Raw genomic sequence first — 26,713 nt, forward strand, 5'->3', positions numbered from 1 at the left:
AATGTGACAGGGAAAGTGGCTTCTCAGAGCAGTCCCGTGGAAGTATGTTTGGGAGCAAGCGTATCTGATTCTATTTCATCCTCTTCATGTTATGCTGGAAAAACAAGACAAACTACATTTCTTTTATGCTAAATCCTTAGGTTTTTTTTTATTTTTTCTTATATATATTTATTAAAAAAATGCCTCTTTGATCGGCAGCACCTGTGACATTTCCACATCCAGAAACTCCTCAGAAGCCTCCCTCCCTCCGCACAAGGCCACCACTGCTGACAGCCAGCTGGGTTTGATCACAGCCATTCCGAATCAGATTTTCATAAGACAGATGAGGAGTCTTACTGCTGCTTTCTCATATCAGATGAGAAACTGAGGGGGGAGTGGGGACGGGTCCTGAGGGAACGACGCTACAATCAAGGGCTACGCGGTTCTCTCTCTGTCCCTCCACTGCTGCAATGTTCAAAGGAGTTTGCCTCGGGCAGTTTTAAATGATGGAGTCTCAATTCTGTAATCATCTTTCAAGAGCTTTTTCTTAACGGGTCTTTTAGGTAAACCTAGTCCGTCAACTACACTTATGGATTCAGCAATCATAAGCCCAATATGACTACGTATCTAACATACTACAGAATTTAGAGATGGAAGAGATTTACCAGAACCCATCAAGTTCATCCCCAAACAGGCCAGGATTGTTCCCTAATAGCTGTATTATTCACTGCCTTGTCCAGTTTTAAATTACTCAAAACAGGGCTCTCACCATATCCCTTGGGATACACACACACTGCTCTCCCCTTCCACTCCCACTGAAAAGATAGAGGCTTCTCCAGACCAAGGTAACTCCAGCTTGTAATGTCAGCTGTCAAAGTGAGGTTAAGATGGCCCTGACCAATCTCCCATCTGAAGCCAGCAGCTGTTTGTGAGCCTGCCCATCACTAGCCTCACATATGCTAATGGACTCCCCCCGTCCCTGGAGAATTTTTATCCACATCACAAAACCACCACATGGAGTTTGGCCTGATGCAGAGACCTTCTTAAACAGAAGTCCAGGGCTGGAATAGCAAAGGGCAGCAGGTCAGGACTCAGGTGCACCTGCAGAGCTGTATGCCTGCACCTCCAAGAACCATCCAACTGGCAGGTGCATGGACACATGATGTCACAGTGGGACAGACCAACATACAAGCATAATCATCACCCTCTGCCCCAGACCATCACTCCCCAGTCAGCCCACTCACTCAGCTCCTTACATGCCAGGCACAGTTCTGCTCCTCTCTCCATTTCACCAATGGTAAGTGTTCTCCCCAAACAGCTCCCTCCACATCTCCCCACCTCTAGCTCCTCCCTTTCCCTGGTCTTTCTCCCCACATCTTTCAATTTCCCCCTTGTGCCACTCTGGCCTATGATCAGGCATTGCAACCTTCTTCACCACCAAAATCTCCCTGGAACTTACATCACATGGGAACCTACCATCTCCTTGCCTTCCCCGCACAGATTAACTAGCCAAGAAGGCAACTAGGATACTTTATCATTAACGATTGCTGCACAGAACTCACTTGGTCTGCACTGTGGTCCCAGGTCTGCTCTAAGCCACTTGTAGACCAGGCATTTTATTCAGTATTCCTTTTATTCAGAGGCTGCTAATGAGAAGAGATCACTACTGTATTGTTGTGAAGTCCTGGCTCTAGGTTGCTACCACATGACAGACAGACACCCAGCTCTACAGAGACAGAAAGATTCCGTGACCATGGCACTTCCTTCTTTTCATCTTTTAATGTTCTCCTCTCCTGTTCTAATGAAGAGGAGCTGCCCACACACACCAGAAGGTAAGAAGCCCTTGTAAAGGCTTGACACTTTATACAGAAGTCTCATACTTAGCATCACTTCCTAGGGGGAAGCTTCCCGGAAGGGGGGAAAATGTGTGTCACTTTGACAGCACTAATTTAATCACTGTCTCCTGGCGGCTTCTCCCTCTGCAGGTCAGTGTGGGTTTGTCTGTGCAGCACAGTCAGCCCTTCATTTCCATCAGCTCCCTTGTTCACACGCACTACCTGCTCCAAAATCACATACCACCTTTTCCCACATTCAAAACCACATACATTGTCCCCTTCCTCCAGCAGCGGCCCTGTTCCAGAAGCTGCGCTCCTCTTGGGGAGCAGAGCTACTAGAGTGAAGCATTACTGAAGTGGGGGAGCAGCATGTGTGGGGGGCCATGGCCAGGAGGATAGGGACGGCAGTCTCAGTCAATGAGCTGAAGCTGCATCACTGGCTGAGGAGCTACAGAGCAGGAGGGAATTCCAAGGGATGAAGTGGGACTGAGGGGACATTTCTGGGAAGACATTGCAGGATGGGGCATGGCAGGGAAGGCACAAAGAGGGGACTCTCAGCTGAAGGTCTAAAGAAGTTCACGGTTGAGGGAGGTGCCATCTCTGAAAGGAGAGGCAGGGGCATTCAGTACCCAAAAGCTGCCCAATCCAGGAGATGGCCACTTGATTGCTGCATCCGTCAGACAGATGCTGCATTGTTTAGAAAGCACCAAGTGAACAAGCGAAATACCAGGCAGGATAAAAATAGAGCCCATGCCTGTCCCGCAGGGGAGGGGTACACAGGGGAAGGGGCCCCTTTCATTGTGAATTTATTTATAATAACCCTTTCCTCCCTTGAGTAGTCCCAGCACAGAGTAGCCGGCATTTACAAGACAGTGCTCTGCAGATAGCTCTTTTCTAATTCCACTGACAGCCTCACATCTCTCATCTCATCTGGCATCACTGCTGCGCTGAGCTCAGCCACTTCCGCCCATTTTCCCTGTTGACATGGACAGAAAATTGAGCAATTACCCTTAAACTCCTCTCTCTCAGATCACCCAGATTGCTACACACACAGTATTAAGCCCCCAATCGCCCCTGGCCAAAAGTGGCTCAAGTAGGCCTGTCCTTTAGGAATTAAACACTTTTTTGTTGCTCGTGAAGGTTTATTATTCCTAAGGTTGTCAATGTATTAAATCCTGTTAAAACAGGTTTCCCATTGTGCAGAGAGGCAGAGCTCTCCTATCAGAGCCCCACAAGCCAGGGCTCAGGCAGACACTCTGCAACCCAGCAACGGAGCAGTACCTGGTTACTGAGACCACGCTTTATGTACAAATATGTGTATATGCCAGTGTGGGCTGTACATCAGAGCATTGCACAAGAGCTAAGATAATTCAGTGGTGGGTGCTTTAGAAGAGTGTTTCTCAACCTTCTGAATACCAGGGACTGGCTTGTTGCCTTCCTAAACTATGTCAGAGAGATCCCAGGGACCCGTCTTTGAGAAACACTGCTTTAGAAAACCCCAACATTGGTACACAGAGACACTAGTTACAGCTGGGGAGTTACTGCCACTATTCTCAGGTGACTAACTTTTTTGAAAAGTTCGCCAAATTTGGAGTTAGAGTGGGAAAATGATGCTTTTTGTCAGATACATTTCTTGGCTCTCCAATAACTCAAAAAAAGGCTCCTTTTTATCATGTCTCACTTGTCCTAGACCAGTTGTCCGTGAGGAAGAGAGACCTGGAAAATGGCTGGAGAAATACAGTTTAGAGAAAATGAATTGTTAGCACAGTTCTGTATATACCCCAAAACAGTGTCAGAGCTGCAATGTCTGACCCGTCCCCATCTTCCACAAGCTCTCTCTCCTGGTAATGTTTCACTCTTCTACTGCACTGTCTGTTTTCTTTATGTAACTCTAAGGAATCACTGAAGTCGGATATGTCCATTCAATCCATTTCCTTCCACTACTGTCTCTGGCCTCCTTCCACTCAGTCCTTTTACACATGGTATGCCCACCCTGAACTAATCTGTGAAGCTACTATTTTCTATTTCAAACCTCTCCTCAAGAATCCAACTCAGCCATGACACCTATAAGAAATCTCTCAACATTACATAGTTAAGTGGAATGGCAGTTGGGGAAGTCCATATTTATTTCATCAACATAATTACAAAACCTTACGAATATACAAAATGTTTCTATTTGAGTGTATCACCTTCTCCCCACCACCACTCCCCCAGGCCATATTGGAGATTCTTTGTGGCAGAGATTGTGTGTTTATGGCATCCAGTGCAATGGGGCCCTGATCCTGCCTGGGGTCTCTGGGCACAGCTGCAGTATGAATAAGAAGTAAAATGTGCCTAGACATCAAAATTGTTGTTGAACACAGAATGTTCTTTTTCTAAGTTTGCAGTTTTTTATTTTAATGAAAAGGTGGCACAGGAGATAAATAATGTTAATGTAACCTTATGGCTGAGATTTCTAATACATTAAAGACAAAAGATTCAAATATATGGTTCGACAGCAACAATTATTAGGCAACCCTAGCTATTCACATTAAGGTATAACAAGTCAACACCATATGCAGCATAAAAAGACCACAGCACATTCCTTGGGGAACCATAAGCCAATGTTTTGACTTTTGGGTGTTTAAAGACCCAGCCATAATGCTGTATTGAATGACACAAGCCAAAGTACAGGTTTGTATTAGGTATCCCAATATGTCTGGGGCAGTAACTCAATTCAGTGCATGGCTATATTAGATATCTGTGCTGCTCTATACTTTCACACTGTGTATTATTTATTTTTCCCGGATTGTTTATTCAACGTAGTCATTTTACTTGGGGTGGGATTTTGCTTTTAATCATCCACTTTCCTTCCCTGGAATTGCTGAGAGACTCTGAACCCTGAGCCCTCTCACATATCGTTTCCATGCTTTATCTCCTTCCGTCAAGTGATGGAGAAATATTGGGGCATTGATAATTCAGAGGTTTTCAGTGCAGAGTTTAAAGTAGTCCCACCCACTCCATCTTGTATTGTTCTACCAGATACCTGTATGGGTTGGAATCTTAGCCAGAATATCATGATCTTTTTTTTCTCTTTCACCCACACACAGTCTTGGATGCTGGCTTCCAAAGGACAAAAATGACTGTCAGTTGCAGTTTGGCTTTGGATATATTATACTGTGATTTGACATATCTCCAGAGCCCAGTCTATCTCAGTTCTTATACTGTATCTACCACACATGGTATCTGAGTACCAGATGCCACATGGTGCAAATATTTGGCAAGGGAGGTTTCTGCTGTCTGCGAAGAAACTTCAAATACTCGGAGGCAAGCGAATAAAATGAGGGATCTCAGGTATTTGAACACATGGGGAACTAATACTTTCAGCCTCAGTGATACTCAAACTCAGAAAGCTCAGGAAGTCTCCCAGGGGGAAAGCAAAGACTATGCTGGAGGTAGCTACTAGGGCTTAAAAGGTGCCAGGATTGGCAGCCACATATCCAATGCATCATCTCCCTGAAATATCTGAATAAGGCTTATATTTTTACCTTGTCCAATGTAACTGTGGATATTCTCATTACCCATCTAAAAGTCTGATTGTGATGGGGCATCTGCCCCACACTGGCAGAGAAGGGGTTAATAGAGCCCCAGGGAGGCTTTGTGGGAAGCAGCCAATAGGAGAGAGCCTGCAAGGAACAGAAAATCAGGGCCCCACAGGCCCATATTAAAAGAGCACAGGGAGGGCAGAGCAGGGTCAGTTACTGCTGGGAGCCCAGGGAGTAAGGACTGTGTCCCCAGAGGGCTATGAGAACTGCAAACACCTTGGACAGAGCAGAGCATGGCTCCTGGAACTGAGTAGCTGAGAGCCCTGAGGTGAGGGCAAAGAAGGTGCTGGGGCCATGGGGAAGTGTCCCAGGGAAATACAGCAACATTGACAGAGGAGCAGTAGAAGGCTGCTATTTACAGGGTCCCTGGGTTGGGACCTGGAGTAGTTGGAGGGCCCAGATTCCCCCCCTTGCCACTGGGGAAGGGGCAGGACTGTTGGATGATACGCCCCCCAGAGGAGGGAAAAACAGACGATGACCTAGCCAGAGAGCTGAGTTAAGAAGACGACGCTGTAGTTCTGGGAGTTGAGAGGGGAACTGTAGGCGGGAGTAGAGACAGAGTGCTGGTGTACAGATCGCAGACATGAGCATCTGCCTCAAGCTAATTCCTAGCACAACCAGGAGGATGTGCCAGTCTGGCAATGAGGGCTGTGCTCCATGACACTGATCCCTTAGTGAATCCTGACTCAGTAAACTCAGACTCTGTGATATTTTGTGGCCCTCAGTTTTACAGGTTAATTAAACAGTGTAAAAAAGTTCAGCCACTGGAAGTTTGATGTAGCTCCTAGGAACCATGGGTGAGTGTCCGTGCCTGCCAGGCCTCTTGGTATATGGGGTTAATGTCCGTCTAGGACTCGGTCTTGTGGATTTTTGCAGCTATTTCTCTTGGCTGATAACACAATTGCTCAGTGCTGGAGGAGCAGGCTACACTAACTATAAGGTCCAGCAGAGCTAGAGCCTGCCCAAAACTCTGGGGTACCTCACAGCAGCCAGTACACTGCTGGAAAGGGGTAATTCACTGGTGCATGTCCTGAGCCCACATACACACACAATCCCAGATTAGGGGATTCCATGAAGAATTCCATGAAGTCTTCATTCATATGGTCATAGAGAGAGGTAGAAGACTTGACAGCTGAGGAGAGCAGGGTATGGGGCACACAGGAGGGTGTCAGAAGTGCTAGTCCTGAATGGGCACAAGAGGGAGTGTGTTAACCCAGGAAGGATTTGGCAGTGGAGCTTATCACCATTTGACATAGGGGACCAACTTGTGACTCTTTCCACTTCCCCTGACCATCTACTGGCCTTCCAGCCTCAAACATGTTCTAGGATCTCTCCATCTTACCAAAAATATTTTATCATTTATCATTTCTACATTATTCAAGACCAAGGCTAAGTCCATGGGTAACCTCCCTGGTCCTCTTCCCCTAGAGTACTGTCCCTACTGATCTCCATCACACCTTCTCCAGCTCTGGAGTCAATGAGATCTTTACCCCAGCATCTCTCACAAATGTGACACACTCTCCTGTTGCTTCTTTCAGGACAATTCTGCCCATGCTTCTGGAGAACCCTAGAGAGCACAGGCCTTTTTTTTTTTCCTAGCAGTTAAGAAGATGAAGTCTTACCTCCTCCATCATCTGATCCCTCCAGGCTCTGCTGCCTGAGGCGATGACTACGACAAAGCACAATAGGAAAATAATTTCAAAGACAGAAGCGTTTATTCTCATGTCCCCTCTCTCCGCCTGGGGGCTGCAGTCCCCACCAGAATCTAAGGCAGGAGTTCCCCAGTTTTCCCGTGTTGCAGAACACTTGGGAAGAGCAAGCACATTTTCTCAGTTCATCTCCTCTCCCACAAGGCTTCATTCTGCAGCCACCTGGAAGGACTCTTCAGAACACAGAGCATAACCCCTGGATTCTATGGACAGCAGGACCTGAGGATTCAGGGGCCAGGGCAGCTGAGAAAAGAAATACTTTTCACCAAAATTCTTGTCTTTTTCTGTCCTCATGGAGTGACAGAGCAACTACATGCACTGGCTCTAGAGAAACAAGAAGTCAGATTACCAGCCCCCTCCCTCAGGGCAATGGGCATATCACGTGCCTTCAGGAAGGCTTCACATCCCTGAAGCTGAGCATGGCAAGATCCAAAATCCAGTGCCCACATTCACATGCCCTACTACACAACACTCCCACTGGGAATTAGGGGCCCATAACAGAAGAGAATCAAATCTTTCATTAGCAACAAGGAGAACTTACTCTTCTACTTCTTCTGCAGTTTTCCGTCCTGATCTGTAAGACAAGAGGCCCACGCTGAGAAAGGGCTATAGGGTGAGACAGACACACATCTTTCAATACATTGTTCTTATTCTGCAAAGCAGCCTCCACGCATCCCTGGCGACATAAGTGACTTCATGCACAATACAACAGGCCTCACCTTTGAAAAGTGCACGCAGGTGGGTGCTGGCCCACTGCACACAGAGTTAAATTAGAGTTAATTTGGTCCAGAGAGGCAGCTTGGCAAAACACCAGCAAGAGCACTCACTGCTCTTTGAGTTTCTCCTCAGTTCTTTTGTCCCCATTGCCCATGAGCTGCAGGCAAACTCAAGGGCAAACGCCAGTACATAAGGGACTGGAGCAAAATAAGTTATGTTAGTTCCAGGGCTACATCCCTGAGAGACCAATAGGTTCCTCCTGTCCTCCGCCATAGACAAATATTGTCTAGTTGCCTTTCTAGGCCAGGGGCCTCACCCAGGCCTTGGCAAGTTCAGGTCAGAAATGCTGTCGCTGCAGCAAATCAGGGCCGATCCGGCTGAGTTAACAGGAGTTCATAATAATAACGTGGGGGGGAGGCGCAGGCAAATGGCAGCTCTCTCGCTCTCCACCCCAGCAAGCCCAGAAGTAATTCAGTTCCGATTAGGGATGCTTGTTCAATATTCAAAATGTAAAACATGGAGGTTGCTGAACCAGCACTTTGAGAAGTTAATTAAATGCCAGGTTTCTTTTTAGCAGATACTCCATCACTCGCTGATTGCTTTGGCCATTTTGCAGAATGAAGTTTTAACTCTGTGCGCCGGGAATAAATATTCTCCCCTCTTCCTGGGCTCAGGGCACTGTGACAAGGGATACGTGGAGCTTTCTTCTCCCACGCACCCCCTCCCAAGAAGCACCACAAAGCAGCGGTCACTTCCATTCCCTTGCACTTTCCCCATCAAAGTAAGTCAGTGAGATGGGAAAGGCTTCTCCCTTCAACCACCTAGCTCTCCATTCTAACAGGTCCTGAGCCTCCTCTATCCCTGAGTGCCTAATCTGCCCCTGTGAGGGCGGGGAGCAGGGGACACAGGATTCCCATCTCTGAGAAGAGGAAGCCGAGAGAAGGTTATTGTCTGAGAGAGACGGAGAGGAAGGGTGGCTACCCCCACCGCCATTGCTGTGATAGCACCTGGTGACTGCATTCAGAAATTATGGCCCCATTGGGCTAGGCACTATACAAACAGGCAACACAAAATCAGCCTCTGCCCCAAAGCATTGACCGTCTATGGGACAGGGGATGTTTGTACAGTGCCCACACAATGGGCCCTCTGGGTGCTAATGTGATGCTTTTATTATTATTTATGTGTAAAAACAGAACTGGACCTATCCAAATACATAACCCACATTTGCCACCTCAGGAAAAGCCTGAGAGAAAAGACAAACCTTCCACTGTGGCCTACAGAGGTTAAAAAAAAAAAAAACAAAAAAAAAACCACAGGCTCTGCTGGAGCAGTAGGGGAAGCATGTTGCCAATTCAAGGATCCTTGTCAGAGGATGACCCACCTCCAGACCTGTTGGCACCAGAGGCTTAGCAAACACAGGGAAACTATCCCTATTTGTCTTTTAGCTCTCCAGCTGCCATTGGAAGCCACACATGCAATTTGCATTTGATCTTTCTGTTTTAGATGCTGTGGAGTGCCTCCTCTTGAAAACAGGTTCTGCCTCAATGCCAATTGCATCAGGCTGGGACAAGCATTTCATCCTTCTTAAAATGTAATGCTCTGGGTGCACAACATCCTCCTTATCAACCACAAGAACACAGCCTTCCATGGATGAGCTAAGGCAGAGAAATGACAAGCTTTGGGTTTAAGCATGCCAACCATGTTTGGGGAGGATTCCGATATCTTTAATCTTGCATTCCCAGCAGCTTCCTGCACTGAGAAATCTGCACTTACCAGCTCCCCTCACTCCAGCAACAAGCATGGCACAAGGAAGGCATTAAACACATACAGAATTGGTAACCATAGATTCACCCATTCAGATAAAGACACTCAGAACAATGCAAGTGAGGCAACATTTAGACAGAACTAGGTCTCATTCAGGAGTATTAAACCACCACAAATCACCAGCTCCCAACATTTCTATCTGTCCAGCCAGGTAAATTTACATGTTGCTCAATGCTGTGGCACCTGGACACCCGCATCTTCATCCTTTCCCCCTCTAACTTTTCCTGATCAAACCAATTCCTTCCCAGGGACACCAGGGCATGGGCTGGCCTAGTCATCTGGCCAGCTCAGCTCAAACTCCTTCACATTAGGAGCTGCTACTACTCCCACATTCACTCACTATCCCTGGAATATTCTCTCCAGCTCTGAACAGCTATCAATCCCTATCCTTAGTTTCAGGGGAGTTGATGGAAGAGAAAGTGGAGGCAGGACTGCATTACAGTTCTGAGATCCCCTTATTACACACTCCTGCATCCCATCTACCTCCTGTCCCATCCACCTGCTGTGGAAGGGGAGACAAATCTGCTCCTATTCAGTAAATATCTCGTTATCCCAAGCCATTCTATATCACCTGCAAGAACCCCTCTGTCTCCAAGGGATTGGGCGAGCGAGTGACTCTCAACCCCCATGGAACTGTGTCTGAGTTGCTGTGGAACCTCTTACAAGTTATGTGCTGAAGGGTGAAAGGCAGTTCTAATGTAGACATCATCTCTGTTAAACTGTTTCTCTCTCATTTAATAGAATACCACGGAGATCTAAATGGAGATAAAGTAGCAGGGCTCAGAGAACAGCAAGGATGCTATCTTTATGCAGCATGACAATGTTCAGTGGTTAATTAGACACCGTTAACCTATTTTAGCCGGGGACATAACTGGGATGAATGGGGGGAAATGTCCTTGAAATCTTTTAATGTCCACAGCTCATGGAGGGCCCTCGTTACATTTCTGTGCCACAGGACAGCATGTCCCTGAGCTACAGCTGAGCACCAGAGGTCAGCCTGTGACCTCTCAGCACACAGGGACCATAGGAATACATTGTAATCCTAGCATGGGGAGGCAGGAGGGTGGGGTAGCCAAGTAAGAATAAAGGAAGCGATTATGGTGACCTGTCAGGTATATTAAGGCATCGTTCAGGAAAGAACGGATCTGAATCTGATGGGAAAGGCTGCTGGGGATGATTGGGGGCAGGTGGCCAGGGTACGAATTTGATGGGCAAGTAAAATATGGTTTGTTGGAAGTTTCCACCAGCTTTACAGGAAAGAGTTGGCCTGGGCGGATTTGTTTGCCATGGTCATTTTGCAAGGCTTGGGCCGTGTACAGGGTCGCAGCCCCAGGTGCCTCAACGTCCAATAGATCTGTCCTCCCATCACTTAAACGTGAAACCAGCACTAGCAGCTAGCAGCAGGGATGAGGAATGAAGAGACATCAATATTCTGATCTGGGGCCAAACTGCCCCTATGCTGTAACCTCTATGGGTCTCAGGCACAAAGCTGTGAAGGTGGGTAAGAGCAGAAGTTACACTGAAAGGCTGATGCTCAGAGGCACTTTTGTTGGAAAATCAATTCTGCCTTCTCCCCTCCTGCACTGAGAGCATGGACCCTTCCGCTCATCCCCACAGGACAGCGCTTCCTGGGCAGGGAAATCGCAGCACCAATGCAACAAGATATCTGGTGACCAACTCTCCCTCCACTGGGGACAGCAAACACCCTCCCCAGACTGCTCCCCACTCATGTCACAGCTATGTTGCACTCAGCTTCTATCTGCACATATTCTTTATAGCACTCCAAGGAGATCTGAACAAGTGAGCCAGCCTCGTCAAAATGCTGGCAGGCTCTATTCCAGGGGCAAGACTCAAGTTGCACTGGAAGGTGTGCCTATTCCCGTGTAAAGTTTGCCCCCTGCTGGCCACACCTGCAATAACATTCCCTGTCTGGCTCAAGGTGAAACTCTAGGCAGAGGACTCATGGGACAAAGGAACAGGAGAAGTATGCTGGTGCTTATTGAAGGGCGGGTGGAGACAGAGTGACAGAGCATGTGCAAAAACAAAAGCAGCATAACCTGTCTGGAGAGGACACGCGCCTCTCTCTTACCTTGAGGCTCCTGTTTGTGCTCTTGCTTACTTTCATTGTTTGCTTACAAAAAGGCTATGACATGGCTTAGTGTGATGACAGATCTAGAAGCCCCACATGCCAATTATGTGAGCAGCTGCATCCAAACCCAACCTTGGGCTGAGAACGTAGCTAAGGCAAGTACCTGGGTGAGGCAGATGTGCAACTTGCAGAGCTCCCAGCAGTGCCAACAGCTGTCTCATCTCAGGCTGCAATGGGGGATGAAAGCAAGGAGAGGCCTAAGAGACAGGCATCCCACCATGAAAGGATGTTAGATAAGATGCTGATCTCCCTCACAGATCTGCAAGCAACACGGCTCTGATAGAAAGGCTCTGGTCCTCACTCCTGGCCAGCGCAGGATTGGTCCCTATGTCTATTCTCCAGGGTTCTGTCCACCATAGTTTTAAAGGGGCTGCTACTCTTTTCCTTGGGGGACTTGCCCTAATAACCACACTTGATTTTTCTTTGCTCAGTTCCCTCCCTGGAGAACAGTAACATCACAACAGCACCATATCAGATACATCTCCATGAACATGTGCCACCTTTCTCTCAGAGGAGCTACTTTCAGAAATAATGCTGTTATTGGGGAGGACCAGACATCTTGCAGAAACAAACAGATCGGACTGCACCAAGTCTCTCCGCAGGTGGCGCTGCAGTCCTCATAGCCTTGAGAGAGAGAGGGAGAGAGAAAGTGTCCCCGAATGCCATGCTTCCCAAATGGGAAAAAAAAAAAAAAGATTGGGAGAGCAGAAGGCTGCCAGATAGTTTATTTTTCCACCTGACTTTCACCACTGGAGAGGTACAAGGGCAGATATATGTGTACGTGTACGTGTGTGCGCACGCACGCAGGGCAGGAGCATTTGCAGACTTGCGGGGAGGGTTCAGTCTGCATATTAACATATTTCCTGGCACATCTAAGCCACTTCTCTTTTTGTGAATCACCTCTAACCAAAACTGCTTCAAGCTGCCCTCTTGCTAAAAAAAGAAAAGAAGAAAAGGGGAAGATGTGATGTTCAGAGATACATTTTATTTTAACAAAGTGGATTCATCACAGGGAGAAGAGAGAAGGGTTACATTTGAAGAATTCTAATCAAACTGGCCTGCATCCATACAAAAATGTTGAAAACATGTTTGTCCCAACCAGATTGTCTGGCTCAAAAGACATGAGCGCAGATCCTCAAAGGTACTTAAGCACCTCAACCCCAGATTTAGGCACCTAAATCCCATTTTAGGCACCCTTACGATCCACAAAAGCCCCATTCAGCTGCCACCTAACCTGTAGGTGCCTGAACTCACTCGGCACCTACAGTTGTGCAGTAGAAGTTCCCTAGGCACCTGTTTCTCTGCCTCTGGGCACATATGCTGCTGCCTCACTCTAGACCAGGGGTTGGCAACCTTCGGCACATGGCCCAACAGGGTAATCCACTGGCAGGCCGTGAGACATTTTGTTTAGGTTGACCATCCGCAGGCACGGCCCCCCGCGGCTCCCAGTGACCACGGTTTGCCATTCCCGGCCAATGGGAGCTGCGGGAAGTGGCAGGCCGCAGGGAGGTTATATCAGGAACATCAAGTCTGGTCTTTGTGTCCTCTAGTTTTGCTGGAGAACTCCTTGGAGGAGCAGAAAACTAGAGAGAGAGCTTTCTTTGCCCCCAGTTGAAGAGACTAGGATGTTCGATCTTTCTCAGATATTCCCTTCTCAACTCCACCAGGTGATACCATAATCGCACTGGTTCTCCAGTCAAGCAGTATCCATCCGGAAAAACAGGTTAGAGAAGACCTACCTATCTAACAAAGAAAACCACAAACAGAAAACACAATACTTAAAAAAAAACAAAAAAAAACAAAAAAAAAAACCACCCCATTTCAGGCCAGCAATACCCATTGCAAAGAAGCAGGAAAGGGCAAAAGTCCAATTATCGCCCCTTCACGGGCAAGCCCACTGTAACCAAGAACTACGCTGGATTAAAATGGGAAATATTTCTCTCACCACTTGCTACTGCCCTGCTGGTAGTCTCTTAGGGTGACTCTTCTGCCCATTGTTTTTTGCCTTTTACTGGGGCTGAACATAACCACCAGTTGCTAGAGGCAAGGAGAATACTATCCTGTCAATGACATAGAGGAACAAGAGGACGGGAACCAGTTAGCATTCCCGGAACATACAGCCTATTTAAAAAAAAAAAATAGCAGCCTTCACACACACCCTGGGCCTGCACACCACAGCTGTATCGCCATCTTGATGTCCTTGACACGTGCCGATGGCATGGAGGCGGCTGGCACCAGAACAGCCCAAGAGAAAGAACGAGAGGCCAATGGAGATTTATGTGAGGAGAGTGAGATGGACAAGGTAAAATTGTCAGGAGGAGTTGTTAGAAAGTAAAATATATTGTGACAATTCCACTCCTGCCGTTCATCAATAAACTGACAGATCATTTAGTGTCAATTAGGAGTGATAGATGGACAAGTCCCCATGATCCTGGGCCAAAATTAATGGCTGGGAGGGAGAGAGTGATTGAAAATGACGGCTGACATTGAGAGGAAAGTCCTGAAGGTCCCCAAGGGGCCATTACTTGCCTCATTCCCTTGCAGATCAATGCAGGGACAAACCCAAAAACAGACACTTCAAGACAAAACTTAATCAGACTTCCTTTCCTTCCTTCTCCTTCTAAGTTCTGCTCCCTCGCTCGGCCACCTTGCTCTCCTCTGCCTGCTCTCGCCACGCTGCTGAAAACAGCTACAGGTGGCGGTGAGACACGGTGATGGAACCTGCTACAGGCTTCCCCACAGCCAGGAGCCTTACTCAGCTCCTAACATGGCAGCACCACAGGGAAGCACATACTTAGATTTATTTCAACAACACTGTATTGGGAATAGAGGGTGGAAGAAATGAGACGCCCTCCGCCTTGCCATGCCCAAATGCAGAACCTCACAGACACTTTACTATTTCCACTTGCTAGACAGGGACAGCCAGAGGTTCTATAAACCAGTGGCTCTCAAGGGCCATTTCACACAGACAAGAAAGCATATTTTAAGTCCCATCTTCTTGTAACAGATGGCTTTAACTTTACTTATCTCCAGAGCCCTCAATACATTCAAGTCCTTAATCCCATAAATCACATTCTTCCAGCTCCAGGACCCAGTGCTGCCACTCCCCACCCTCCAGAGCCCAAAACAACTTCAGTACCCAGATCATGCCACCACCACTGCAATGCTCTAGGGTGCATCCCACCTGCCCCTACTCTCTCAGATGTCCACCAATGCTTCCCTGCTATCACATGCACTCTCCAGGGCATTATATTGCTACTCCTGCCCCAGGACATTTCAACATATCCATGCTCCAGGGTATACCCTGCCCACACCTACTCTCCAGGACATGCCACCATTTCTCCAAAGGAAGCAGTTTCAGTTACTCCTAAGGCCGCCTGTTCCCAAAATGCCACCATCATGGACCCTCCGTGTCCACCAGAGCACAACAGATTCATGTGTGCACATGCTGTGGGTGACTTCAAGGTCCCTTCGCAAGCAGCTTTCATCAGGAAGTGGCTGTATTTGTTCAACACCACCACTAGATGCTGAGGAGAGGCTTGTGGGAACTAAACCACAAGGGCTGATGAGAATGAAGGGAAACAGGTTTCATGCAAATGTCCTTACAGCAAAGCAAGGGCAGAAACAGGCTAGCAGAGATAGAAATGGAAGAGACTCTAAAGAAAGTGTCTTAGGTGAGGACAGCAGTTATTTGATTGAAAGGGACCCTGGCAAGTACTTTTTTTTTTAAATATATATAAATGCTTCCACTTATAAAATTCTTATGGATGCTCAAAAACAAATTCTCTTTGCCTGAAGCCTGGACTTTTTCCATTGGGAAACACTTTTCCGCCTCTTTGCCTCTTATGACGCATGAGCCAACACGGCAATAAACCATTTACTGTTTTTCAGGAGTGTCAGCAATGATGCCACCAAGGGCATAAGCACAGCTCTCATAGCAGAGCTTGGGTTCCCTCTGCTGGTTGAAGAGCAGATTCACAGCAAAATGATGATGTTATTACTATTGATTTGTATAGCAGAGTATTAGGCCCCAAGTATCTATCTAGGTACTTATATAGTCATCAGAGTGCTAGGGCTGGAATAAGTAGCACTGGGGCTGACACTAAGAAAAACTGTTTCTTCCCTTTCTCTCTTCAGATAAATTAAAAATATATAGAGGAAGTTCAACTTCAGGGACACCCCATTGGAAGAAAAATAGATGATGCCAAATAGTAGTGAGGAGTGTTGTAATGGTTACAGCAGAGTCCCAGCTCTGCCACTTAACCTCTTTGTCTCAGCTTCCACATCTATAAAAGTGAGGGTACTAAGAAGAATAGCTATTTCATGGGGCTACTGGGAGTTCTAATTAACCTTTTCATGCCTGATTCTTTGTAACCTTATTTGTAAAATGTGCCACTTTGGTGGCCTCTAGAAATTAAGTGACAGATTTGTAGATGCTTTTGGAACCTTTGTGATGAACGACCCTATTCATGCAAAGTATTTTTTAAATGAAATAGAGTATGGAGAGAACCACAGGCTACCTACCCCCACCTTGCAACAGATTGAGGTAGTAATGATCTGGCAGACAGAGCCAAGAGTAAGGTGGGATATATGCTAATGACATAGGTTATCCAGGTGAGACAAGACCAGAGAGGGTTGTGAGGGGCTCCAGAAGGATCCAGCAAAACTAGGAACAATGAAAAACAAAATGGTAGATGAAATTCTGCCATGACAACTGCCAGGGGGCATACATTGGAAGGACAATTTCAAGTGACTTGCTCACACTGACAGGCCCTGGAAACTAGTAATGTAGCAGGAAAGAAGTCTAAGTACCACTGCAGATAAATCAACAAGGCTGCCAGTGCAACAGGCAACATAGTCAGAACTGGAATGAAGAGGTGAGGCTGCATAAGGGGACAGAATAACAACTACAAGGCCATTACATAAATAGATGCATAGACTAGCTGATCTGCAATACACCTGCACATGACAGAGAAAAATCTAACTACAGTCCCATCTCCAACCCTCCCTTCCTAAGTAAAAGTCATTGAGGGTTTGTCTACATGCTGGTTGTGCACTGATTTAACTCCACCAGTTTAGAAACCAATATATTTAAAGGATGCAGTCTCCTAGCATGGGCACAATTAAACTGGTATCAGTGCTTATACTGGCAGTAGCTGTATCAATGTAAGCACATCAATAACAGCATAACCGCAACCACACAGTGAGGGAGGAGGTGGGGGGAAGCGTGTTGTACTGATTTAACTAGATGGCCTTCCAAACCAAAATAGTCAGTCAAATTGGTACAAAAGCTGTGCATAGATAAGCCTTGGGAAAATAGAGACAACCCAGCTGCAGCAACATGTGTGACATCAGCCTATGACTCAGACACTTCACAAGCAAAATTTAGTACGAGATATGTTGTAGAAACAACTCTAGTAGCAGTGGCATCTTGGAAGGAAGGAATGGAGACAGATGGAGAAATCAGTGTTTGAAGAATCCACAGCTGGAGTCACAAAGAAAAGACAAATGACAACAGGGGATTATCCAAACCCCTCCTTTCCCATCTTTGATTTAAAAAAAATCAGAATAATACCCCTAAAACTGACAGTTACCAGAAATGGTCAAAAAATTTCTTCTGTGGCCCTTAATGCTGATCAATAATGGCTTGCATCAAGTGGCCACTTCCACTGAGTCTTGGAGCGTTACTCAAGCCACAAGATGCCTGAGATGCCAAGCTAACCAGGTCTCCCACCGAGATGCACCATCCCCCTTCATCTTCTCTCCTGCTCCTTTGTCAGATTTGTGTCTAATTAGACTGGAAGCTTCCCTGGCCAAGAACCTACCATATAAAATCTCTGAAGTGTCCAGCATACTTCAGAATGCTAGAGAAATAATAATACAGGTGCCCTGCACCCCACTCCTCTGAGCTGGTGGGTTCAGGCTGTGTACTTTCCTTCTGCTCTTCCCCAAACTACAGAACCCAGAAGATCCACATCACTATGTTCTTCTAATAACAAGCAGTAACGTCCCCAGAAACTTACTTTTTCCAGGTAGGCTCACTGTTGGGGAGAGGGCCACCTATTTCATTTGGTCCAGTTAGGCCTTGAGGGACCTTTGCCATATAGGACCTGCCAAGGGGATCCTTGAATGCTCAATCCTGTCCTTAGGGCCCCATGAACCCGGCATACTGCTGGAAGAGGCATATGTAGTCCTTGCACAAATTGGAGCACCCCCAGAGTAAGGTGACTAAGCCAGCAGATACACTCAGGTGTATGCTGAGAAATACAAGCAACTCCCCCACATCCTACCTGGGCCTAATACAAGTGGCCCCTTCCTACTCTTTAGGTCTATCAACAGGTGAGGCAGAGCCCAGTTAACTTTACAGCCTTTGGTGAGTTGCCTGAAGTTTTCACCTCTCAACTCCACCTGCCCTTAGTCCAGATCCCCCATCTCTTGGCATGTCCTGATCTCCCCTTTCCTCTAGAGTCCCTACATCTTCCATCCTGGACTCTCCAGCTGTACTGAGTCCCACCTCCTTCCCTGATTTCTCTCTTCCCTGAATTCCATCCCTGACCACCCCCAGCAATGTGGGATCCCTCCATAAGGGCTTCTTCCTAGACAGTACATTCCCGCAACCAAACACACACAAACACTGATCAATTTCACTCTTCCACCAAGGCTGGACACAAAATCCTGATTCCTTCTGTGGAGTGCCCTGGCTGCCAGTGGGACTCCACTATTCACCAATGGGATCCTCTTGTGGAAAGAGCTCAGCCAGGAAGAGTATTTTCCTGGACATGTTCCTAACCCCCTCCCCCCCATCCCACCCCTTCCCAATTACTGCAGCAGGCAAGGGATATGCTGTCACTGGTTTCCCACAGATCTGGAGGCTTGAGTAGAGTAGCACATAAGGAGAGTCAGTCAGCTGCCCCCAGCAGGATGGACACTCTGGGTTGGGTGGTCTGGAGGGCTGGCTCACAATAGCATTAGAGACTGAGGCAGCATACGAGGTTCAGGAAGATAACCCTAGTGGTTGTGACAGCAAGCCCTAAAAGATGATGTTCAATCAATCTATGCCTAAGCCCACCCTGAGAAAGAAAGAAGCTGGTACTCACTTGGAAGGTGCCATTACAGGATCATCTGCCCAGCCTCCTTGCCGGCGTGGGGGTTTAGGTGGGGGGCCCTTTAAGAATAAGAGAGACACACAAAAAAGATGATATGTTATACCCAGTTCCAACCAGACCACCTCACACTAGATTCACTCATATTGACCCCTGCAGAGTGTTACCTGGCAAGAAGTTTGAGTCCAACACTCAGGTCCTGTTTTTAACAGTGTTTTACAAAACAAAGGAACAGAAATGTTGCCAGGCAGGTTTTAAAGTGTCTGAGACAACACAGGATGCATCACTGTATCCAGGGACCTAGCTGAGTCTCAAGTTCACATACACAAGGCTCAGATGCGGCCTAGCCAAAACTAGGGTTACCATTCGTCCGGATTTACCCGGACATGTCCTCCTTTTGTGTGCTAAAAATAGCGTCCGGGGGGAATTTGTAAAGCACTCACAATGTCCGGGATTTCCCCCTCCCCCGGCAGAGCGAGCGGCTGGGAGGGCTGCAGGAAAGTCCCGGGCTGGACTCCGGAGCAGCTTCCTCCTCCCACCCCCCCCTCCCTGCATTCTGAGCCGGCCGGCAGCTCCTCCTCCTGCAGCCCGCTCCGGCAGCCCTGTGCAGGGCCAGGGACCGGGTTTTGTGTTGTGCAGGGGAGCTCAGCCATGTGTCCGGCTGGCACAGAGCCCAACCCTGTTCTGAGCAGCAGGGTAAGGGGGGGCAGGAGAAGGGACAGGGAGGTTCTGGAGGGGGCAGTCAAGAAACGGGGGAGGGGCTTTTGGAGGGGAGTGGAGAAAGTTTTGGGCAGTCAGGGTACAGGTAGGGGGTAGGGTCCTGGGGGGCAGTTGGGGGGGGGTCTTAGGAGGGGGCAGTTAGGGGACAAGGAACAGGGAGTCTTAGGTAGGGGGTGGGGTTCTGGAGGGCAGTTAGGAGCAGGGGTCCCAGGAGGGGGCAGTCAGGGGACAAGGAGCGGGGGGTAGGGGGCTGGGAGTTCTGGGGGGGAGCTGTCAGGGGGCAGGAGTGGGGAGAGGGATCGGAGCAGTCAGGGGACAGGGAGCAGAGGGGTTTAGATGGGTTGGGAGTTCTGGGGGGGCGGGAAGTGGGAGGGGCAGGGGCGGGGCTAGGGCGGGGCTCCTCCCGTCCTCTTTTTTGCTTGTTGAAATATGGTAACCCTAGCCAAAACATGCCTGGTATGGTGGCAGTCCAGCCTGTGGGTGCTGCCCTCTCCAGGAGAGAGGATCTGCAGTTTAGTGTTGTTAAACTGCACTCATTTTTGTTTCATATCATAAGTGCACAACAAATTAACACATTCCCTACCCTCGAGGAGCTCTCTGTTCAAGACAGGCAGACGGACAGAACAAGACACACTAAGGCACATTAGGAGACTGAATTAGACTTTTAGAAGATAATTATTCCTATTATCTTGCTCCTTTCTATGACGTGCTGTGTGGCCATGGCAATAGGCAGGTGGGGATGTGGCTCAGGGATTGGGATAAGAATTTCCGAGACCATAAGGGGAGCCAGTAGGCCGCTGTTCTGTGTGTCCAGCCCATGCCACCTGCAGCTTTGGGCTCAATTCCCCTCTCCCAGGGTAATGAAGTATAAAGTACCTGATACGGCAGAGGCCTTAGCTGTTTGCATGACGCAGTAGTGTGTGAGATGGGGCAGGGCAGAGCAAACAATTTCAGATTTTCATAGCCCCAAAGGATGCTATCCAGAAAAAGCAGGTGGTCTAGAGAGATTCATAAGACTACAGCACCAAATGTGGAGAGCAGCATAGTAACCCCAAGGGAGCTTCAACACTTAGGCAGGGGTAGCAGAATGGGGACATTCTCCTGAACTTTAGTTAAGAAAGGGGGAAGGGATGAGTGAATACTGAAGATTTCCTGGTCTCAGAGTGAGGGGCGCGGGAGGAGGATAACTCTGCGACAAGGCCAGCCAAGGGTCTCCAGCTTCTCAATGAGGAAAGGCTGGTGGTAACCCTGAGGCAGAGGGTCTCCTCTGTTTGTTTCTAGAAGCAGAAGTATTGTTTGAGAGTGTGGGAAATGGACATAGCCTGCCAGGGGCAACTGCTGCCTGCTGTAAGGAGGGGGCATGACCCTGCATAGCTCCTTGGGAGGAGCAAAAATAGGCACTCTCCAAAAATAAACAGGGAACAGAAATGAGCTGGGAGCTGCAGTTCCAAAATACTGGCTTTCTTCAGCAAAGGGAGCGCGGGAGGTCAGAGGGACAGGCAGGGAACATGAAGTGCAGGAAATGGCCTCCTTATATGGGTTCATCCGCAGGGGACAGAGCTCAGTCGACTGGAATGACCATGACACAGAATGCAAAGCCTTCAGGGCCCCAAGTGAATGGAGTTTTCTGATCTTTACACGATTCCCCCAGATTCTTAAGATGCCAAACTACAGAAGAGGCTGCAGTGCCAAAAAAGGAGCATTTTGAATTCAGATGATTTGTGTGCTCCCGAGCCCAGAAAAAAAAGGGGAAAAACCACACCACATATGGGCGCGCGCACATACAAAAAAACCCTACACATACCCCACCCCTACATCTCCTCACACAACTGTCCTTCCCCATATATGCAACCTTGACCCTCCTGCTCAGATCCCTCCACAGCTCTACACAATCCCACAGACAGCCTACAGCCCATGTCCCCCAGACATACAGCCTCTGCAAAGGCACATTCAAAAACACCTCGTGTCTGATGAGTTACATGAATGCTGCCAAAGAGTCAAGGGGACAGAACCGAGGGGAGGACCCAATACCTCCAGCCTCTGCCCCAAATCGTGTTTCCCAGAGTACTTGGGTTTTAATCCCAAACTATTAAGGTCAACATTCAGGTTCAAGGTTGCTTCAGCTCAGGCACCCAACCTTAGAGGGTACTTCTGAAAACATGCCCTGGTCTATGACCAAGACATGACTTCACTGTGTAATTGGGATTTAACCCCACTGCTTCACCCACCTTACAACCTCTCCCCACTGAACACACAGACCATGTGGCTCTTAATGTCCAGAACACTAACCCTCCACTATTCCCACAGCTCCTTTATTTCTGTTGCAATAAACCCAGTAATCCTTTCAGGATTATCTACAAGGAATATTCAGCCACAGTGATGGCCAGGCCAAGAATCAGTTGAGGATCATTGGCTGTATCTTTGTCTATTTGCCTGTAAAGTACCATAACTAGGTTAGTGTACCATATACATTTTTTAAAATAATAATTTACATTTATTCATAGGTTTTAAGACCAGAAGGGACCACTGTGATTATCTAGTCTGACCTCCAGTAAAACTCAGGCCATAGGACTTAAATGCCCAATTGAAATATTCATATTTTTTAGGGAAAAAAAAATCTAATCTTGATTAAAAATTTTCCAGTAAGGGTGAATCCACCACATCCCTTGTTGCAATCATTAATTAATTATATAGCATCATTTATCTAAAAATTACAAAGTGTCCTACAAATTAAAATGTAAGCATCATGTCACACATCACCCAAATACAGCCACTTCTGAGATGGATGTGGCTGCCCCAAGCAGCCCTAAATAAGAATTCAAGACAAAACTAAAAAGAATGTAATGTCCAGTTGAAACTTCACATGGAATTTAGGGATACAGTTCTGGTGTATTGGCCAAATTTCAGCCTAGATACCCCAATTTTTATGAAGTGGGATGTAGGATTTTTAATGACCAAAAGTGGTCAAGACCTCTGTGCCCCTAACTTCGTAGTTAGGTGCCTAAATAAATGAATGGACTTTCAAAATGATGAGCTCCCAGCAGTTCTTAATTGGTGTCACCCTGGTTTATTGATGGACAACTTTCTAGTGTAGCTTTTCCCATTTCTTGGCATGCTTATAAAATACTTTTTTCTCTTTAGCCTCTTTGGCTGCATTAATTAGGGGCTGGTTTACACTGCAAAGGTTAGGTCAGTTTAAATACATTGTCCGGGTCTACAAAAAATTTCACACCCTTTGCAACATAATTAAGCTGACCTAAGTCCTGGTGTAGACACTGTTAGGTCAACAGGAGAATTTTTCCATTAACCCAGCTACTGCCTCCTGGACAGGGGGACTTACTACAGTGATAGAAGAAATATATGTTCACACCTCAACTGCTAGCAGAGGACCTCACCCTCCCTGATTGAACTAACCTCGTTATCTCCAGACTGATTCTTGCCTGCATATTTATACCTGCCTCTGGAAATTTCCATTACATGCGTCTGATGAAGTGGGTATTCACCCACGAAAGCTTATGCTCCAATACATCTGTTAGTCTTAAAGGTGCCACAGGACTCTCTGTCGCTGTCTACCTATAGTGGCACAGCTGCAGCTGTGCTGCCATAGCATTTCTAGTACAGACATAACCTACTTTGGTTTTCTTGATGCCCTTAGCTCTTTCCAAGTTTTAACTAAATTATATATTCTTGTTCAGATACTCATTTCCAGAAGCTCTCTCACCTTCAGTCCCTGGAAAATGTCCTTTGCACAATGGTCATGGCTTGGTCCTTTAATTTTTTTTTCCTACAGGGATTCAGTCTACTGTCTCTTTGTGATGGTGCCTTTTAAGGATTCCCCAGACCTTCCTCACCAGTAGAGTTTAAATACAATCTATTGTATGTTGCTCACTGCCCCGCCCCCATAATTACCTGAATCCTATTAGTTATACCTTGCTAGGAGCTGTAAACCCTATTCCTCACTACTATTCTCAGTCACTTCCTTTTCCTTGTCAGATAGCAGTAATTCTATGGTGGCTTCTCCTCTGCTCCCTACGTAACTGGGGGGGTGGGGTGGGGTGTCCAGACTCCTATTATCTTGTGCCTCTACAGCTGCAGAGGTAAAGGAGCTTTGTGGGTGCTGGAAGCACCTCAACTGCCTCTCTTTGGAATTTGAGGAACAAGCAATCTTTTCAGAGAGATGATTAGTGTTACAGAGACAGGTTATGGATGCACTGGATCCTTCCCATAAACAGATTCTCAGAAGGGATTGGAGATGTGGATTCATTCTCCTTCATCATCACGACACCCCTTGGGAGCCATCAGCACTCTGTGCAAGAAATATGAACTCAAACAACACCAACAGTGTGTGTCAGAGGGCACATGGGCCTCAATCCCAACCTGAGAGGCCATGACGACAGGTCAGCAGTGGTCCATCCCATGTATTTCATACCTCTTACCCAACATCTGATAGAAGCACAAGACCCAGTTCCCTGCCCCAGGCAGTAGCTTTGGGGGGGGTGGAGGTCTGGTGGCAGGGGGGATTGTATGTAGATGCCTTATTTTCATTTAACAACAACCACAGAGTGGAGCGAAAGAAGGGCCAGGCTTCAGTTTCAGTCTCCACAATAAGTCACCCAAGGTTCCTCTACAGCTAAGAAAAGCTGCCTCCTCAGAGAGGGCTCATGAATTAGTTTTTAATTATCACCAAACAAAAGAATTCTGACTCAAATAGCCCCAGTGCCTCTGGGCAGACACACAAAGAAACCAGTCTGTACAACCATCACACAGAACAAGACATGGGGAAAGCCTGATTCCTTGGTCTGCCCAAACCAACTCCCCTAGCTTCCTAGGATAATGGAGAGTGGTCCCCACTACTAGACCCCCTAGGGGCCTCCCTCTCTTTTATAAGACCTTTCTTAGAAAGCAGTAAAGTGCCTTTAGCAAATCAGTCTCCCAGGAGTATCCTAAATCCCTGGAGGACTGGGCCTTCACTTCTCCAGGACCCTTTTATCCTAGTAGACACTTACTTCCCTTTACTAGGAAAATAGGGTCAGAGGTGCATAAAGATGGCAAGGAATTCAGTTAGGGCCCCAAAAGATCCCTACCACCTATCACAGGGGATAAGCAGCAGCAACCCATGTTGTGCAACAGTTATCAGGACTTCATGCCGTAAAACAACGCTCATATCCAGCTACGTAAATCAGGCCCATGTTTCTGTCCTTTCAATAAAGTACACACATTGAAGCATATGGCACCCGGCCCTGCCCTCCGATGGCTTATATCCTTCCCTCTCTCCTCACACCTAAACATCAATTCACTCCCCCCAATGGCTTATCCTTTCCAACCCTGGGGTTACAGAACAATGTCCCTCCTCACCCCAAGGCTACACAGTAATGCCCCTCCCCACCCATCCTGGTTATATACAAAAAAGTCCCTTTATCAGCTTGCTCCTCCCTAGGGCTATGTACTGGTAGCAAATGTTCTTATCCAGCTATACCCCGCCATCAGCTCCCTTAGTGGGCTCAGGATAGAAGCATTCAAAGCATGAAATAAATGTGTGGAAAAATCTTTTAATAAAACTATTTCCCATGGGATTCCCAGTGTCTGTCTCTCCTCCCCACCCAGGGAGCTGCACAGGGAGGATGCTACAAAAAAGGCTGGGAAACGTGACTGATTAGAAGAGCTATTTTGGTGAGAATGAAGGAAGATGTCATTGAAAGGCCAATAGATAACCTCAACAGGCTGAAAATAACTGCTCTGCTGGCTGGCCACTTGGGGTGCTGGGGGGAGTGGGAGAGAGGCAATACAGGGCCTTGGGGAGCGCCAGGCCATATGATGCTGGGGCTCACACTGGGGAAGTTGGCCTAATTAGGGAACATGAGTTTAGTTGCATTTTTCAGATTCCTCCTGGAGAATCTGGCCAATTTCCAGCTGAGCAGGCCCAGGAATGGCTGGGAGTCCAGCATGTCTGCAGGCAACAGAGAACCACATGGAAAGAGAAGCAAGTCCACTTCAAAAGTATACAGGTGTAACAGCCCATGACTTCCAAAACACTGGCTCCCCTGTGGTGGATGATGCATCTCCTAATAGCAGAGAATAACAGAATCCATGTAGCCAGCAGAATCTCCTGGACATGGCAGACAAGTTCAGCCCAGTCCAGGACAAACATGTTTGCCAAGCAAATCTGGGATGGCATTCACAACTGAAAACACCACCGAGAAATACAGCCTTGGAGCTGGCACTTATTTCTCTCAGGCTCTGTTGAAATGCCTCTCGCTGTGAGAGCTATCAACTCCCACCCCCAGCACCACACCAAACCAGGCAAAGCTTTGGGTAGCATGGCCCATACCAAGAGGGGTTAGCCTTAGCTGAGGGCTCCTCCATAGTCAAGTGTCATGGGGGACAGCAGAACCCTACAGAGCAAGAGATCTTAATTAGACTATTAGATCTGTGGAGCAGGGGCTGTCTTTTTGTTCTGTTTTTACAGCACCTAACACAATGGGGTCCTGGTCTATGACTGTGGCTCCTAGGCACTACCACAATACAAATTATAACTAATCAGAAGGATTGAAGTATCTTGTTGGAGCAAGACAGGACTCCTTCAGTTCTAAACTCCTCAGAGCAGGGGGTAATGGGAAAGCACCTAGCACAGAGCAGATGCTTCCTCAAAATAAATAAATAATCCCCCATTGGGATAAACCCACTGCATAGGCATATGCAACAGTGGACTCAAAAGCATCTTACTCGGACTTCTGTAACGCTCAGACTGGAATGCTGTAGGGTCAATATTTAGGTTCTGAGAAAGTTTGGGGGTGGCTAATGGAATCAGATTAGAGCTTACCATGTAAACAGGGCTAGGGACCCAAATACAGAACGAGGTGCTTGAACAAGAACTGGGCAAGAAAACAACACTGTTTCACTTTCTGCTTTCTCTGATCCTGCAAAGTCTCACCCACGTGAGCAAGCCTCAGTCACACTAGTAACGCTATTGATTGTAATGGGGCTCCTCACCTGCATGATCAGGCCCGTACTAAGTTACATATGTAAAGTACTTTGCTTTATATTCTCCTCACCTGTGTTTTCAACAACAGCTCACATTATTAATCATGATTGC

At 47.3% G+C, this 26,713-nt stretch overlaps 1 protein-coding gene across 1 annotated transcript in view; it reads right to left on the minus strand.

The window, feature by feature from the left end:
• IFT43 (intraflagellar transport 43) overlaps positions 1-26,713 on the minus strand; it is a gene marked incomplete at its 5' end in the record, with an annotated part of 48,796 nt that overhangs the window by 13,393 nt on the left and 8,690 nt on the right. The window contains 3 exon segments of the mRNA XM_034768491.1: positions 7,021-7,067; positions 7,649-7,681; positions 18,895-18,962. Of these exon segments, the coding sequence (XP_034624382.1) occupies positions 7,021-7,067; positions 7,649-7,681; positions 18,895-18,962 (148 nt within the window).

Source organism: Trachemys scripta, chromosome 4 (genome assembly GCF_013100865.1).
Source record: "Trachemys scripta elegans isolate TJP31775 chromosome 4, CAS_Tse_1.0, whole genome shotgun sequence".
NCBI lineage: Eukaryota > Metazoa > Chordata > Testudines > Emydidae > Trachemys > Trachemys scripta.